At 46.6% G+C, this 18,195-nt stretch overlaps 1 protein-coding gene across 2 annotated transcripts in view; it reads right to left on the minus strand.

Moving 5' to 3' along the window:
* Positions 1-18,195, minus strand: part of CPSF3 (cleavage and polyadenylation specific factor 3) — a 421,648-nt gene that overhangs the window by 364,458 nt on the left and 38,995 nt on the right. For both annotated transcript variants that reach the window (XM_069606000.1, XM_069605999.1), the window contains 3 exons: positions 15,095-15,192; positions 13,856-13,984; positions 555-732 (listed from right to left, as the gene is read on the minus strand). In XM_069606000.1, coding sequence (XP_069462101.1) covers positions 555-732; positions 13,856-13,984; positions 15,095-15,192 — 405 coding nt within the window. The remainder of the gene's footprint in view (positions 1-554; positions 733-13,855; positions 13,985-15,094; positions 15,193-18,195) is intronic.

Genomic DNA, 18,195 nt, shown 5'->3' on the forward strand with positions numbered 1-18,195 from the left:
GTGAATCAGGGAGTAAATGGCGCCGGCCATGCGTGGATATGGGCAAGGCGATTTACAGAGTAATCACAGAAGTCAATGTCCGCGGCTCAAGTTGCGCTTCGCAAGTGATCCCTGGTGGAGGGGGTTGTATCCTCGCCCTTCAGTGCGCTAACAGGGGTGCCAACAGGGCCTTATCTCGGCGGGCCTAGGCAGAGGCGGGCCGGCGGAAGTACGCGATTTAAATAATAAACAGCGTTGCTTAGCAACGAAACGCTAGCCTGCCCTGTAGGTCGGGCGGCCATTTTCAAAGCAGGCAGCAGGCATTAGACAGGGTGAAAAATGCTGCAAATGATCCGTGTCGGCGGATCGTTGTGTTAGTGGACCAGATGGCTTTCAGATTCAAAATAACTGGTAAATGATGGCATTCAGCACATTCAATAAAGTCAAGCAAAGCTTTCGCTCGAAAACTATTTTAAACAAAAACATAGTCCGAATGCTTAACGGCAGTAAGTTTAGAAGTTTTTGTATTTGTGCCTCCTATATACACAAAAACAGCAGGAAAAAAACATGAATACCTTGACACCAGCTATTTCGATCATGAACATGGCTGCTCCAAGGACATGGCCCGCATGGTAGCACCAGAACTTAATTCCTGCAACCTCTTTTACTTCATGGAAGTTGATAGTTTCAATTTTGTCCATGCTTTCCTCCAGATCAGTCTCTGTATATAACATGTCATCTGCTGAAATGTTGCTGAAAGTAAAAAGGGGAAGAGTTGAATGTGTATTAAATTAGGTAAACACGATTAAAGTAATCTTTCATGATGTGCAACTATTGTGCAAAACATATACTAAAATGTGTAGTGCGACACTGTAGAATAGTTCATGCCATGCAATGAGGACCAGAAATCCACTTTTGACAAAACAGTAAGAAGGAAGCTGAACAGAGATCTCGAAATGTAATGTTCTCAGAGTACCCCACAGAAATTGTGATGCGTCAGTTTTAGGAAAGAATGCTCTTTGGGCAACTTTCCCTCTATAGTGCTATGGACTCCCAATATTTTTGATCTTGCTTTTGAACGTGCCCAGAGAAGCTTTCAGCTTCGCTCCCCTGGCCTTTTACTGATTTGAATATGGGGAAACTGATTATTCCTTCCTACTAGCACTACTAGGAAACTAGATTTTCCTTTTAGACATGTGTAACTTTTAATCACCCTATTCTTTTACACTTGGGATTTTTGGTTACTTTTATATGTGCCTAAAGACAAGCAGGTGGCAGCAATTCTAGTTTTACCATTTGTGTTATTTCCTTTAACCCATTCCTCATGTAACATTTTGTTACACTAACTCACTTGAATGACTGGTGGCAGTGGTTTCTTTTTTTCTATGATATGATAGTTTATTTATATAGCGCCTATACACAATGTGTTTCAAAGCGCTTAAGGGCAAGGGAGGGAACAACGGAAAATACAATGACATTCTGACAGGCCATGAACAGTAAGGATGTGAAAGTAACTATCACTCGGCCTGACAACATTTCAGATAGTGCAAGAGCTAAGACATAGATAAGGAAGTGAGGAGGAGAGTGGGAAGGAAATGGAAACAGACAGGCGACTACCGTACTAGGCCTGACGACGTTTCTGGTAGAGCCAGAGAAAAACAAACGATGAGGGACAGTGGTGCAGAAAGGGAGGGGAGGAACAAAACAAGCGCCCATCGTACTAGGCCTGACAACATTTCAGATAGTGCTGGGGGTGGGGGGCAGTAAAGGGCGGGGGAAGGAGACAGACGAGGTTGCTATCACAGTCCAGTGACAATTCTGATAGAGTAAGTGCATAGAAGAAAGTGAGGGGAGGAGAGAAGGAGATATAAAAAAGGGAGAAAGGGAGGAGGAGGAGAGAACAGAGTAAGCAGTCAAAAAGAGTGGAGAAGCAAGAGGGGGGAGCGTTTACAAATGCAGAAGTCAGTAGTAACACAATGTTGCAAGCCAGGATACAAGATGAAGATGGGAACAACATGATTTAGGGCCACTGTGTACAAGATTCAAATGAAGTCTAGCATGAGAGTTGAGAAAGGGTGGCGCACCGTGAATCAATGAAGTCCGTAAAAGTCAAATCCATCATTGGCCACACGACGGTTATGGTTTAAGCAGAATGTATCATGACAGACACCTATAGAAGTAGGCTGGGGAGGAAGCAGGGTAGAAGAATCAAGCAAAACAGGCAGCACCTGTGTGCAAGAAGGGGATGGGCACAAGGGAACATCACAGGGGGACTAGAGGGAGTGGGGATGGCCGGTATGGACATACAGTGTAAAAAACCATGTTGGTGCATGCTTACCTGCTGTCTGAGAGGAATTGCCCTTTTCTTTGTCTGCCCTTCACCTTGGATGCCCGGGCGGGAGCCACCCTTGATCTAATAGTTAATAGCAGGAAGGAAGAGGCAGGGTGAAGAAGGTGGGTGGTGCTTAGGCCAGGTGACCTAGATCCACTTGCATCTGCTCCCCAGCTGCAAAGGAAAAGAGGTTGGAGGGCTCCCTAAGTAGGGAAAAGAGCGGCAAGCAGGAAGGCACCAGGTAGGCGGGGCTTGCTAAGTGGTGAAAAAGAGCGGCAACCAGGAAGGCACCAGGTGGGCGGGCTTAGGGCAGGTCACCTAGATCCACTTGCACCTGCTCCCCAGCTGCCTATACTATCTAGTGACATATCTGCCGCTGATACCTCAGCTGCAGTGCTGCACTCAAGAGTGGCCATTTTCTCAAAATGCCCCCAATCAACTTCCGTCATCATTTTGCCATTTCTTGTTAACTAGTTTCTTCTGCGCTTTTATTCTGTTTGCATCAGGTTGGAGTCCCTTGTGTATTTTGCTTTTTCCGGGCTTCAGCCCCGAAGCTCGTCCAGGTCCCAGTGTGTCTGGAAAGGCAGGAAGTAAGTGTAACGCTCACCTGGTTCCCACAGGGGCGCTGGTCTAGTCTGGATTGCTGTGGCCCCTTCTAGCGTGATGCGCAGGACCCGGAACACCGATTGGACAGGACCTCCAAATCGTGCTTGCCTGGCCCGTAGGAATATCCTTCTGCAGATGAGAAAGGGGATTAACAGTCTGCAGAATAGTGTGCTAGCTCCCCCCTTTCCCCCCTTCCCCCTTCGTTCCTCTCCAACTTCCTCCAAACCCCGGTTGAAGCTCACCTTATGGTTTGGAAGGATGAACTCTCCATCCTGCTTCTGGTGCAGGGGCGCGTGTTCGTCCAGTTACTTCACTGGCTTTCAGAATGGCGCTGGCAAAATCCACTTGACTTTCCTGAGCGATGCGCCGTAAGTATGAAAGTTCAAAGTTCAAGTGAGGCCCCCTTTATGTTGTCTTTCTAACCTGTGATCTGTCCTTTATTTCAGGTGCAGAATGAAGGTGATGCATCGAGGGGTTAAACTGCCGAGGTGAGTAGTGATGAGGGCGATCCCTCTAAATGTCCTTATCATTCCCCAGAAATGTCTCTTGTCCTTTCCCCATAGGGGCCGGGGTACGGTACCTGCCAACGGGGCGGCGCCGAACCGAAATGTGGAAGAAAAGCCAGTAAGTATTATGGCTGTTAATCAGGCTTTCCTTCTGTGTTCCTTCTGCTCACCTTTTGTTTCTTCCTCTCTCCCCTAGGTGCAGAGATGTGGCGTCCGATGCTGACAGCCGCGATGGAGCCGGGAGATGTCTCGAGGACAGGTGAGTGAAGCGTGGCGCTGCAGCGAGCAACGCAATGCTTTTAAATGGAAGTCTTTCTTCAGGGATGCTGGCGAAAAGATTCCGGATGCAGGTAAGAAGTTTGAAATAGTCCTTGGTTTTCACCTTTCTCTTCTCTTCCTTCCTTGCAGGTCTTCCAGGTTCGAGGCGGGCGTGGCTGGAGTCCAGGAGCAGGAGCAGACACGGTGAGCGTTAAGCTGCAGGAAGCAAAACAACGCAAAGCATCAGCTGCTGTCTGGGCGTGGCTTAAATAGCCTCCAAAGAAGTCCCATTATGTATCCTTCCCCAACTAGGTATGTATCCTTCCCTGGCCACGCCCGAGTGAAAAAATAGTCCCTATGAAAAAATAGTCCCTTTCAGGTCTCAGGGAGGCCTGAAGCGTGCAGCATGGTCTGCATCAGGTAAGTGCACAAAACACCTCCCTTTATGAGCCTGGCGCCTATGGCGCCAGGACTGAGACCAAAGAGCCCCTATAAGGGGCTGCTGGGCTTTTACCCGAGGGCATGATGCCTGCTTCCGGGGGTGCTGGGCCTGGCCTGGTGCTCCGGGGGTAGGCATCATGACAGCACTCCCCCAAGGCCCCTCCCAAGGTCGTTCCTTCTGGAGGTTTCGGTTTGTTTGGGAAATTCCGATGGAACCTTTTTACCAGCCGAGGTGCATGTACGTGATCACTGGGTTCCCAAGACCTTTCCTGAGGCCCGTACCCTTTCCAATCAATTAGATAGAAAAGTTTTGATTTTGAGATCTTAGAATCCAAAATGTTCTTCACCTCGAATTCAGGCTCCCCATCTATCTGAATTGGTTCTGGTGGCTTTGTTAATCTGGTTCCTGGGTGCACTGGTTTCAAATGTGACACATGAAAAACGGGGTGAATCCGCATGTTAGCTGGTAGATCGAGCTTGACTGCCACTGGGTTGATTAGAGCTTTGATCGAGTAAGGGCCTAAATACCTTGGATTAAAAGTTCGAGGCCCCTTGAGTGATAGGTGTTTGGTAGCCAACCATACTTGATCCCCTATTTGGTATGGCGGCGCCTCTCTTCGATGCAGATCCGCTTTCTTTTTGCATTTCCCTTTCGCATGTTGCAAATGTGCAGTTGCATCCTTGAAGGCTTGAGTAATCGTAGAATGCAAATGGTCCACTGCAGGCATTTCAAGGCTCAGAGGTGAGTCCAAGTCTGAAGTACGAGGGTGATGTCCATATAGGGTATAAAAGGGGCTCTGACCAGTTCCAGAGTGTATCGAGTTATTGTATGCATATTCTGCCACCCATAAAATGTCCTTCCAATTACCCTCCGATTGGTGCAACATACATCGTAGATATTGTTCAAGTGTCTGGTTCGTTCTCTCCGTCTGACCAACGGTCTGCGGGTGGTGGCTGGTCGAGAGTCTTACGTCGATTTGTGCCAGTTGACAACACTTTTTCCAAAAATGAGAAATAAACTGGCTTCCCCGATCGGAGACTAGTATGGACGGGAATCCATGCAAACGGATGATATTTTCAAGGAATTCTTTAAGAACAAAGGCTGAAGGTAATCCTTTCAACGGAATAAAGTGGGCCATTTTGGAAAATAAATCCACCACGACCAGAATAGTATTGTAACCATTACAAGAGGACAGGTCCGTGATAAAATCTAGTGACAGGGTGTGCCAAGGTGCTGGTGGAATGTCTAAGGGCTGAAGAAGACCGGCGGGTCTTGTCTTTTGACCTTTGTTTTGGGCACAAACTCCACAGGACATCACAAAAGATTTAATATCCTTTCGCCAGGAAGGCCACCAGAATTGTCGTTTAACCTTTTCCTTCGTTTTGGCAATGCCAGGATGTCCTTCCATCAGGGTATCATGATGATGGGAAATAACCAGTTCTTGCAATTCCTTTTCTGGCAAAAATAAGCGTCCTTGGAAGTAAGATAAGCCATCCTTGACTGAAAAGTTAGACCCCCTTTTGATCCAATCCTGCAAGGCTGAAGAGTCCAGGAATTGTTTCACTCGTGCTTGAATGAAGGGTTTATAAAGTGGTTATCCCCAAAATTCTTTGTTCGGGAATTATCGGCACAGGTTCTGTCTATTTCTTCCATTCCAATTCGGGATAGAGCGTCCGCCTTACCATTCTTATAGCCGGGGCGGTAGGTGATTACAAAATCGAACTCAGCAAAGAACAAAGCCCATCGGAGCTGTAGAGACGCTTGAGCCTTGGCAGTTTTTAAATATTGTAAATTTCGGTGATCAGTGATCACGGTGATGGTATGCCGGGCGCCGAGGAGATAATGCCGCCAAGCCTTGAAGGCGGACTTAATGGCTAAAAGTTCCTTATCGGTGATCGCATAATTTATCTCCGGCGGCGAGAACTTTCTGGACCAAAATGCTATGGGGTGCAGTTGGTTGGTTTCAGGGTCTCTCTGAGACAGGACAGCTCCCATGGCTAAGCTGGACGCGTCGGTTTCGACTATATATGGGAGATCGGGACGCAGGTGCTTCAAAATAGGTGCGGACGTGAACTTAGCTTTCAACTCCTGAAAGGCCTGTTCAGCTTCCTCGGTCCATTCAAAACGTTTATTTTTTCACAAGAGTGCAGTGATGGGTTGCACCACACGTGAAAACTCTGGGATAAACCTGCGATAAAAGTTGGCAAAACCAAGCATGCTTTGGACACCTTTCACCGAACTAGGTGATGGCCATTTGAGGATGGCATCAACTTTCCGTGAATCCATTCGGACCCCTTTAGGTGTCAGGATGAATCCGAGAAACTCAACCTCGGTGGTATGGAAAACACATTTTTCCAGCTTGGCAAACAGTTTGTGCTGGCGCAGTTTCTCTAGGACGGCCCTGACATGCTTTCTGTGATCAGATTCCGAAGAGGAGTACACAAGAATGTCATCGATATACACGACAACACAGACATCGATGAGTTCCCGAAGGACATCGTTCATAAAGAATTGGAAGGCTGCAGGCGCGTTGCACAACCCGAAAGGCATCACCTGGTATTCGAATAGTCCATATTTTGTACGGAAGGCCGTTTTCCATTCGTCGCCTTCTTTTACGCGTACCAGATGATAAGCCCCGCGGAGATCTAACTTGGTGTATATGCAAGCGTCCTTCACCTGGTCAAGGAGTTCAGGGATCAGAGGCAGAGGGTAACGATTTTTAACAGTTATCTGGTTCAATGCGCGGTAATCGATACAAGTTCTAAGGTCGCCTTCTTTTTTAGGCACGAAGAACAAAGCTGAGGATGCCGGGGACTTCGACGGGCGAATGAAACCATTGGCGAGGTATTGATCTAAATATTGTCTCAAATGCAGATTCTCTGGTTCAGTAAGGGCGTAAATCCTGCTACAAGGGGGTTGTGCACCGGGCACCAGATCGATTTGGCAATCGTACGATCTGTGGGGAGGTAACGTGTTGGCCTGTTCCTTTTGGAAGACGTCCTGAAAGTCTTGGTACTCTGGAGGTAGTTGCACGGGGACAGAGGTTACTGATGCTAGATTAATCTTTGGATTTTCTGGGTAGCAGGTTTGTGCACAATCCGGGAAGGTTATTCTCTTCGCTCGCCAATCAATTCGAGGATTATGTGTCTCTAACCAAGGGATTCCGAGAATAAGCTGAAACTGTGGAGCCCTGATTACATCAAACACAACTGCCTCCCGATGGCCATCCGGACCTACAAGTGTCACCTCAGCTGTGGAATGGGTTACCGGTCCAGAGGCAATTGCGGTTCCATCTACTGTGGTGATGACATCTTTGTTGGTTTTAGGACGCAAAGGGACGTTTATCCTAGAGACCAATTCTCGATCCACATAGTTTCCTATAGCCCCGCTATCGATGTATGCCTTTATAGCATCCAACCGTTTAGGCTGTTCCGGATCTACGAGGACCATTGGCACAATGAAATGCGAGGTCTGAGAGTTAGTTTTCAAGCTCGGCAAGCGGACCCCTACGCTTGCCGGGCGTGGCCGTTTCCCGATACAGAGTTTCCATGGATTTTATCAGCGGCTCCTACCACCTTTTTGGCCGGCTTAACCGGGCAATCTCGTAGAAAGTGTCCAGAGGACCCACAATAAAGGCATAATTGCATCTGTCGTCGTCTTTCCCGTTCTTTTTGAGTTAGGGGTCCTTTAACACCTCCGATTTGCTTAGGCTCCGAGGCATCAGCCCCCTTGGGGTTAGCGTGGGTCTTGGCCAACACCCGGGTTTCAAACTTGGACCGATCTGCTTTTCTGTTTTGCAGCCTGTGATCCAATTGGACCACTAAGTCTATATATTCAGTGCATTCTTGGGGCGGATTTACAACTTGTGCCAGGACATCTTTAAGTTCTCCCCGTAGACCTCGATAGAATAACGTGATTCTTTTATCCTCTGGCCAACCAGTTTCCACAATTAGTCTATTGAAGGTTGCAATGTAGGATAGAAGGTCTTGATTGCCCTCACGCAGAGACAGAAGTTCGTCATCCAGAGCCTGTCCCTGGGAGTGTTGAGCAAATAACCTTTCCATGCTTGTTTGAAATCCTTGAAAATCACGAAGAATCGGGTCATCTTGAGTTACCAGTGGGACTGACCAATCGGCAGCACAGCCGCTGAGATATGACAACACAAAGGCTACCTTGGTCTGATCATTAGGGAAGGCCCCAGGTCTGCATAGGAAGTGCAAACAACACTGATTCATGAATACGGCAAATCGTTTGGGGTCCCCAGCAAAGCGTTAAGGTGGGGCCAGCGGCATGTTTCCAGGTAGATTAATCTGCACCGGGTTACTGGAAACCACAGGAGCGGGTTTCCCCCCGGAACCGGGTAAAGGAGTTTGTCCAGCTTGACCTTGCAAAAGCTGTCTAGCCAGGTCATCAGCTCTATCCTTTATTACAATCACTTCCCTCCTGAGGGCACTAGTCTCTTGATGAGCGGCGTGTACTTCGGCCCGTAATTCCCCCAGTAATTGGGCCAACTGGTCAGTTTCGGAAGTTTCCATAGCGCCTGGGTGGGAATTTGTAGGAAGGCTTCGCGTTCTGTAACGCTCACCTGGTTCCCACGGGGGCACTGGTCTAGTCTGGATTGCTGTGGCCCCTTCTAGCGTGATGCGCAGGACCCGGAACACCGATTGGACAGGACCTCCAAATCGTGCTTGCCTGGCCCGTAGGAATATCCTTCTGCAGATGAGAAAGGGGATTAACAGTCTGCAGAATAGTGTGCTAGCTCCCCCCCTTCCCCCTTCGTTCCTCTCTAACTTCCTCCAAACCCCGGTTGAAGCTCACCTTATGGTTTGGAAGGATGAACTCTCCATCCTGCTTCTGGTGCAGGAGCGCGTGTTCGTCCAGTTACTTCACTGGTTTTCAGAATGGCGCTAGCAAAATCCACTTGACTTTCCTGAGCGATGCGCCGTAAGTATGAAAGTTCAAAGTTCAAGTGAGGCCCCCTTTATGTTGTCTTTCTAACCTGTGATCTGTCCTTTATTTCAGGTGCAGAATGAAGGCGATGCGTCGAGGGGTTAAACTGCCGAGGTGAGTAGTGATGAGGGCGATCCCTCTAAATGTCCTCATCATTCCCCAGAAATGTCTCTTGTCCTTTCCCCATAGGGGCCGGGGTACGGTACCTGCCAACGGGGCGGCGCCGACCCGAAATGTGGAACAAAAGCCGGTAAGTATTATGGCTGTTAATCAGGCTTTCCTTCTGTGTTCCTTCTGCTCACCTTTTGTTTCTTCCTCTCTCCCCTAGGTGCAGAGATGTGGCGTCCGATGCTGACAGCCGCGATGGAGCCGGGAGATGTCTCGAGGACAGGTGAGTGAAGCGTGGCGCTGCAGCGAGCAACGCAATGCTTTTAAAAGGAAGTCTTTCTTCAGGGATGCTGGCGAAAAGATTCCGGATGCAGGTAAGAAGTTTGAAATAGTCCTTGGTTTTCACCTTTCTCTTCCTTCCTTGCAGGTCTTCCAGGTCCGAGGCGGGCGTGGCTGGAGTCCAGGAGCAGGAGCAGACACAGTGAGCGTTAAGCTGCAGGAAGCAGAACAACGCAAAGCATCAGCTGCTGTCTGGGCGTGGCTTAAATAGCCTCCAAAGAAGTCCCAGGTATGTATCCTTCCCCAACTAGGTATGTATCCTTCCCTTGCCACGCCCGAGTGAAAAAATAGTCCCTATGAAAAAATAGTCCCTTTCAGGTCTCAGGGAGGCCTGAAGCGTGCAGCATGGTCTGCATCAGGTAAGTGCACAAAACACCTCCCTTTATGAGCCTGGCGCCAAAGGCGCCAGGACTGAGACCAAAGAGCCCCTATAAGGGGCCGCTGGGCTTTTACCCGAGGGCATGATGCCTGCTTCCGGGGGTGCTGGGCCTGGCCTGGTGCTCCGGGGGTAGGCAACATGACAGCAAGGGAGGGTCCTGAAACGTCCCGGTCCTTTGTCTCTAGGTATCCCTGAGTGAAACCAGTTCCTATCGGCGGACTGGCTGTCCTGCAGGACAAGGAAGAAAAAATGGGCGGAACCCTCTTTTTTGATGGGGGCCTGACTCTAGAGGGTTGAGAGGTACAGAGATAAAGGGGAGTAGAGTCAACGGCTACCCAGGCCAAAGGTGTGACAGGGGGTCACAATACTCCTTGCAGGAGAGCTAGCTCTTTCTCAGTTCTGCACAGATTTGGGCATCTGACTTCTGTAGACTGCCCCCCCAGCCGTAAAAATCAACAGCTGGGTAAACAAGACTCGAGACTGCCGCTTTGCAAATGGACTCGAGAGGAACATGCAATTGACAATCAATCTAGAGGTGGCTTAGAGACAGGATCCCCTTCTTCACCAGCTGCCACTGAAACAAAGAACTTGTTAGTCTTCCTTAGTATTTTAGTTCTTTCCATGTAGTTCAGGACTGCCCTGCGCACATCCAGTGTACGTAGGCTTCTTTCTGCCAAGTTAGTAGGGTTCTGGAAGAATGTTGGTAGTTCTATTGACAGCTCCACACCTGCTCTTAGCCCAAAATCCAGGCTGAGTGGTCCAGCCAACGATCTGCACTACACAACCAGGCAATTCTCCAAATCGTGGACAGTCACTTAACACACGACCGCCAAGCAACTGACATCCCCTGGAAGAAGTGTGAATTGGGTCGTGACTGTCTCAGCGTCAAACAGTTCAGCCACACAATGCACTTACCCAAGAGTCCAGAGAATTACACTTTAAAAGTGCATGCCCTTACATAGGAGTTTCCAACCTGACAGGGCGGACAGTGGTCATAAAGCAAGACAGGACTTAAAATTCATAGGGAAATTATTCCAAGTACATGGCATTAGAATTATGCCGTACAAAAAGATGGTGCACAGTGGTAAACTAGAAAAATGTATAAAACGAGGTTCAATGCTACCTGCCTGTCCTAGGCACATCAAATGCATGCAATCTGTTGATAGACAAAAGGGGATACAAAGACACCCTGTAATGCTCCACTTAATGTTTTTTGGGTTACATAACTAAAACACAGGAAGTCTACTGTTAGACTGGATTTCTAAACTCTGGCCTTGTGGACAGAGTTTAGGAGGCCAACCCAGTTATAGCGAACAGGGACATCTGTAAGAGCTGTAGCCAGACAATCAATCTAGCATGGAGAGTGGTCAAGGCTAAGTCTCAGGGGTGAGTGTGGTCGGGGTCCACAACGATTCCAACACAGTGAGCAATCAAGGATTACACTTAGATAGGCAAGCACAAAAATACTATTAATTTATGGCCAAAGAACACGCTAAGAAAAATGACTAATACCAGGTATTAATAGCACGCAATACTAAATAGTAAAATGCATATATACAATCACAGTGAGTTAGTGCCAAACATTCAGTTCACCCCCCAAATAACTTTCAGTTAAGTAAATTATTAAACCAACAGTCCACAGGAATCACAATTCGCTCTTAGAAAGTCAACCCTAAGTTGAATAGGGCCTTGTTCAAAGTTTCCAATAGTTTAGAAGCTGGGTAAAAAAAAGTCAGAAGAGGACGTATTATAGTGAATATGACTGTTCCCAGCTTTTGGAGTGAGGGCTTTCAGTAACAAGTATTGCCCATTACCGCAAATGACCTGCCAGCCCGAGGGAAGATCTCCGCCCTTTATAAACTATTGCAGGATGACCCCTTTCTCGCTAAGCCTTCCTACATGTCTCAATGGGAGGCAGACCTGGGGCATGCCATAGAGGACCAAACTTGGGTGGACATCTGGTCGAGAACCCGCACGTCCTCCTCTTGCATCACCAATCGGGAGTGTGCCCATAAGCTGCTCCTACACTGGTACTCACCCCCCCTCCCCCGCCGCTCTCCACCTCCATCACTTTCAGCAGGCGCTGGACCCGCACTGCTGGCGTCTTTGCGGACACCCAGGATCCTATTTCCACATGTGGTGTACTTGCCCTAAGGAGAGGGAATGTTGGTCCCAATGCCTTGCCATGATAAAATACATCACCCAAGTGGCAATTCCGCTGGCCCCTGAAAACGTCCTCCTAGGGATCCCGGTCCTAGGCTCCTACCCGAGAACAGGAAAGAGGGCAGCCCTTATAACCCAACTTTTGCTGCCGGCAAAAATTACTGTGGCACGCACTTGGAAATCCACTGAAGGCCCCTTAATGACCCTCCAGTGGATTAAGGTCTGGGACATCTTGATAGCCGAGAAGGTTCCTGCAGCCAAGGCGGGCCTCCTTCACCACTTTGCGAATATTTGGGCACCGCTGTTAGACTATGACCAGAACTACCCAGGGCTGACTTACAAGCCGTGCTTAATCGCGAGAGCCCTGCACTCGAACGACGAGCATCCATCGCTTGAGCCAGATCAGTGAGACTGAAAGCAAAAGCTCATCCTAGAAGGTAACAGGGGAGGGATGTGGGAAATGTCATTTTTCATATGCCACGCCTGGGGTTGCAAGTAAATGTTGATGTATATGTTCACCTGTGCGCTGATTTATAAATAAACTAATTAAAAAAAAGAAATAAAAATAAAAGATGGTAGAACACGTCTAATGCCACCAGCCATAACTGTAGGGTTGTTACTGTAACAGAAATGTTACAGGAGCTGAAGGGGATACTAGGTAACCCCTCAGCACTCTCAACGAAAAGCTAAAAAGCGTAAAAAATATCCTTCTAACCTTGAAGACAGTAGTTCTTAAGGAAAATAAAAGCATATAAAAAGGAAAGGCCAAAGGGCTCCCAGCAACACTGCACATATGGGGCTGTGTACTGCTAAAGTGAAACACAGAGGTCTTTATTTTATGGCGTCATGCTTTCCTCCATACGTTTTAAAGTAAAAACACAATTAACAGGGTTCCCGTGGTCAGAGCAAAAAGAATGAATGAGGGGGAAAAGACTCCCCTCCTTCGGGAGAACAAGAAAAAGGTCCAGAAGTCCAGCAAAAAAGCACAAGGAGAGGGATTAAGCATAAAAAATTATAAATCTCCCTAACAGCGGTTCCCTAACATATGGAGGAAAAGTTGTTCCAAGAGAAAGCTTTCGCAACATCTCCCTTTAATGAAAACCTTTGTGACTGGCCACAGACCTCAAAATAAAGGATTTTAGCAGGTAGGTGAAGCTAAAAGACATTACCTACCATAGAACTCAACCATAATTTCAAAAAGAGACAGATGCTGGGAGTCCATTTGAAATCAATGGTGGTTAAGCTGCAAAAATAAAAATGTCCCCGACAGATGTGCTATGTAGGTCTGAGGGAAACTGACAATGTGCGAATTAGGCAAAATATGAACTTCCAATGATGTGATTGCTCATTTCAAATATACATACATATTTGAATGAACAATATTTGTAAAATGATTGAGACTCTTAAAGTGACATTGCCACTTTGATGATAGTCTTGGATGTGAATATTATTCTTACACAACATTCTCCTCATGACGCTTCGAGAAATATGAAGATATCTAAATACTCATTTGAATTATCAGCGACACTGTTGACCTCTGCAAGGAAGGTCATGGAATCTGCAAGACTGAAGAACATTTGTAAACCGCACCACGAACATAACAGTGGGCTTTGATCAGCTGTTAATCGGCCTGCATTGCCCTTCGCCCCTTTACAATACAACTCCTGCTCCCCCAACTCATACAAGTGGTGTTATCTTGCTGCTGAGCTTTCAATACAATTGGGAAAATCACCATTGTTGCACTGAAATGCAGGTCCAAATTGAAGCAAAAAAGGAACAAATTGGACACTCACCTGACTTTGACATAATCTGAAAGAAGCCATCTGTAAATGGCTTTTGTGGCATGAGTCATAAACGTCCTGCCTTTAAAGCTGGTTTTTTGTAGAAACCACGGCAAAGCTCCACAATGATCCAAGTGAAAACTGAAAAGGATACACATTTGGTTAATCATGTAACATGTTGACTAAAACTGCCAAAGAATAGGCCTATAACTTTAATGCAAATGTAAGCTACCGTAAAACATCACACCTAAAATGCACACGTTGGCAGCGAAAAGCCCAAATTCAAACATAGCTGGCACATTGAACAAAAAGTCATGACGTTAATGCATTAGCGAAATGAGCAATGGATCAGTAGTAAATACGCCTGGATACCAAAGGTTAAAAGTTTAACTTTATTAATATAGTCAAATTCTAGCATCCAAATCATCACCGCGCAAAGCCAGAAGAAAAATAAAAAGAAAAATAAGTGTCCCCATCAGCAGTAATATGGCCGAAACTATATCCAATTCAAAATGTACAGTCAAAAAGGAGCAGAGTTAAGATATTCCTAGCACATTCTTGACCTACTTTGAGAGCCAATGAGATGTACTTATCTATCAGAAATACAGACTGCCCGTAGTCTGCAAGAGGTCTCACAATTGGCACTTGCCACTAACCAAAGTAATGGACTCTTGACGAGTACATTATGTGCTGTGTATAAGTGGAGAATTGAGGTGGCAAGTACATGTTTAAGCTTGAGGAGTACTTGGAAGTTGACAGGTTTACCCCATCTACAGCCACTCTAATGGCAAACACTTGAATCACAGGATTTCAGATTACCGTTTAAAGGCTTGAGATTTATTGTTGAAATGTGAGGGAAGGGGAAACCACCTTCCCATGCTGCAGACACCATAGATCCAATTAATATGTTAGATGAATACTATAGTTTGGAAGGTCGAGTCACCAAAATCCTAAACCTACTTTGACATCTTCAGCCGGCGTAAAGAGCCTGACAAGTATTTAGGTATGTTCATTGGCACACCCGGAGGTACAGTAGTAATGTGAACCATTTCTACCGTTGACAAGGTAAGAACAAATAAATGGGGGAGTATATGCTCCATCACCAATTCTCACCATATGCTAGATTCTGGAAAAAACACATTTACAATGGAAAGGGAGACAGATGACACACGTCCCCTCACCTGCCGAAAATATCACATTATAGGTAACTTTGCTTACTGACAAAGAATGTTAGAAGCTCCATGAACTTACTGACTAATCAGAAGCAGATCAATCTCGGCAGGATCTATCAAGTCAATGTACGGAAGTGCATCCATTCCTTCCAGCCCTGGATGTATCCCACAATCCAGCTGAAAAATAAGTTATACACACACTTTACATTAGACTGCATTTCAATTGTGGATACACAAACAAGCACTTGAGACAAATAAGCATTCGATACAAACAACAAAGAGTCTCTCTCTCAATGAACTTCTACTCACAAAAAAGATTTGTGCTACAATGTCGACAAGCACGATTACAATAAAAAACCAAACAGGTTTGCAAAAAAAAAAAAAGAAAAAAAACAATGGATATTAAGAACATTGATGGTCGCAGGTGCAAAATGATGCTAGTACCTTGGCATCTGATAGCAATGCCTGGCAAATGCCGAACACTTATACAAAAGCCAAAACTGTTGGCTTTGCCAAGGCTTGTTTTTAACAGGACTTCAGTGAAGAACACTAGAGGGCTTATAAATCGAGCGGATGAAGGCAGACCTGGTTTAGACATGTAGTAGTCAACTCCTAGAAGGCTGCATGACAACACTCTGGCAGTCACTTAAGAGTGCAACGTTTGATGGTAAGGCTTGGTTAAAGCAAGCCCAAAGAGTTCCCATGAGGAGGTGTTTTGGGTGGGGAGGTGCAGGAACTGGGTGGGAATGGCCATAGGGATTAGCATGGCCATGGGCATTCAATGGGTGGGGAAATAACCAAACACCTACAGGCATGTGTCCCTCCTCATAGGCCATTCCTCCCTATGCGCACACCAACGCAACAGTTTTGGTTTATAGCCTAAACTAATAAAACAAATAAGAAAGGGAAAGGGGAGGGGGTACTAATAACAATACAGAATTTACACCACTACCAAATTTGTGTCGTATGTCTGAAAAACCAAAGGGTGTCTCACCCGCCAGTCTTCGGGGACTTAACCAGGTGGCCAGGACACTGTCATCGCTTTTAGATCCAGTTCCTGGGGGTGGACCGGTGCGGGAGGATCACCTGAGTGAGGGGTCTTCGGGGAGAGGAAATTGATGGTGAGACGCAGTATTCTCTGCCTTTTCCCATACCCAAGCCCCATCCTACCAGCTAGGATATCTTGAGACTTCAACCCCCTCACCCCCCTTTCCTACACGAACATCACAGAGACAGTGCGCTCTGGGGAAAGGCAGACTCGCACCTTAGCATCTCATCGGACATGTCCCGTTAATCGGGTCAGGCAAAGTCAGGCACTTGTCTTTAATAACATACATCGGATACCCATTAGCTCTCCCCACACAGATAAAAGGCGGAACATAGAGACACAATCTGAGCATGGTGGAAAACGAGAAGAAGCAGAACTTCTGGGGCGAAGGCGAACCTACTGGAGCAGAGCGACAGAGGGACGAGAGCAAAGGGTAGAGAAACCCAGGAGTTCCCTGCAGGAGATTGTTGCCTCCAAAGAGCCATGAAAGACACATGGAGAAGGACAAATCCCTGACGGAAAGAATACATTGTGTTTCAAGGACACCTGTGACCCGCACGGGTGAATGACCGTTGGGGAGGCGAGGCCAAGCCTGTGTTTTAACTTTGACTTGTGAATTAAAACTGCGAAGACAAGAAAGGAATGCAGACAGCCGGTGAGTTGGTTTATGAAATGAAAGACAAGTGTGTGTTAAGGAAAGAAGTCACAACAATTGAAGGCTGCATGAGTGTGGATGAGACGTGAAGGAAGGCAGACCTGTGGTGAACTTTAAAGTACCTATAACTGTGAAACCAGCGATACAGAGTAGCAGAGTGGTCTGGCGAAAGGAAGCAGCCCAGTCAAAGCGTGAATTTTTTGTTATGAAGCAATAAAGTGAATGAACTTTAAAAAGCGTAATGATCAAGATAAACCCTAGGAAAAGGGGGAAGTGAAAAGGTGACTGTTAAACCTTTGTGCTTATGATACTGAACTACCCAGAGCGAGAGACACTGGGGCGAATAAGAGCGTGAGATGAGGGGAAAGTCTACATGGTCCTGCGGAGGTCCTGCGGAGGTCCACAGTAAAAGCCTCCCACATTTCGAAAGTATTGGACATCAGGAAAAGGTCAGAGCCCGGCTGAGGAAGACCAGAAGTGTGATACGTTAGGGGAAGGGAACCCCTAAAGGATGTGAGTTAAGCTTGGGGAAGGGAACCCCTACAAGTGCTGTGTTTGAAAGGTCTGAGCCAATTGAGGAGACCTACGTGAACTTTTGTTGAACTGTTTTGAAAGTTGGAAGGAGAGACTTTAACGTGGAAGGCCAGCGGGCCTCGATCCACGTTTTGAACAGCCTTTGTTTTGAGAACCCGAGCCAGTGTGTCATCCTGTCTTCGGGGCAGCCTTTCTTCATGCTGTCTAACATGGGGAGGAGAGCCGACTCAGCCACACTGATTCTTTATATTCCAACACTGATTTTCCTTGGCATACATATTCCCCTTTACACACTTTTTGTATAAGAGATGGGGCAGGCATTAGGTTTTGTTAGTACATGTCATCTTTGATTTGACTAGGATAGTTTCCTTTATTTGATGGTAGAGACTACTCCCATCATAGCTATAGGGCAAAATAGGAGTTTTTCCAAATCCTGAAAAGTGAATAAAAAGGTTTTACAAATTGTACCAATAATAGCCGCTCTTTGTCCAGCTTCCTCCTCAAATGGCTTGTGAGGACATATGTATGTTGTAGGTGGAATTGCATTCTGCCTGATGGTTTGTGGGGACAGCTGGATGTTCTAAGTGGAATAGTAACCTTTACTCTCCATAACTGTATGTCAGGACATATGTGTTTTATTGGTGAAATTGCAGAATCAATTTTTGTTCAATTACTGTGTCAAATCTTGTAGAATTTTAGAATTAAATCAGGCAGGTGAATGCACAGTTTTAAACCTCGCAATCTCATGTGCGAGAAATCTGGAATTGAAGTTTAATCTTCCATGTACATGTATTTTCATAATCTCTAGTGAGGAAATCTGTATTTTGTGAGTGGAATTGCAGGCAATTGTATCAATTGTAATCCCCCTGTATGTTGCCCGTGAAGTGCCAGTTTAAGGGGCTGATTCATAGAAGCGTTTTATCATGGTGCAATCCCATTGAAA

The sequence above is a fragment of the Ambystoma mexicanum genome, chromosome 4p (genome assembly GCF_040938575.1).
Source record: "Ambystoma mexicanum isolate Mex_15411 chromosome 4p, UKY_AmexF1_1, whole genome shotgun sequence".
NCBI lineage: Eukaryota > Metazoa > Chordata > Amphibia > Caudata > Ambystomatidae > Ambystoma > Ambystoma mexicanum.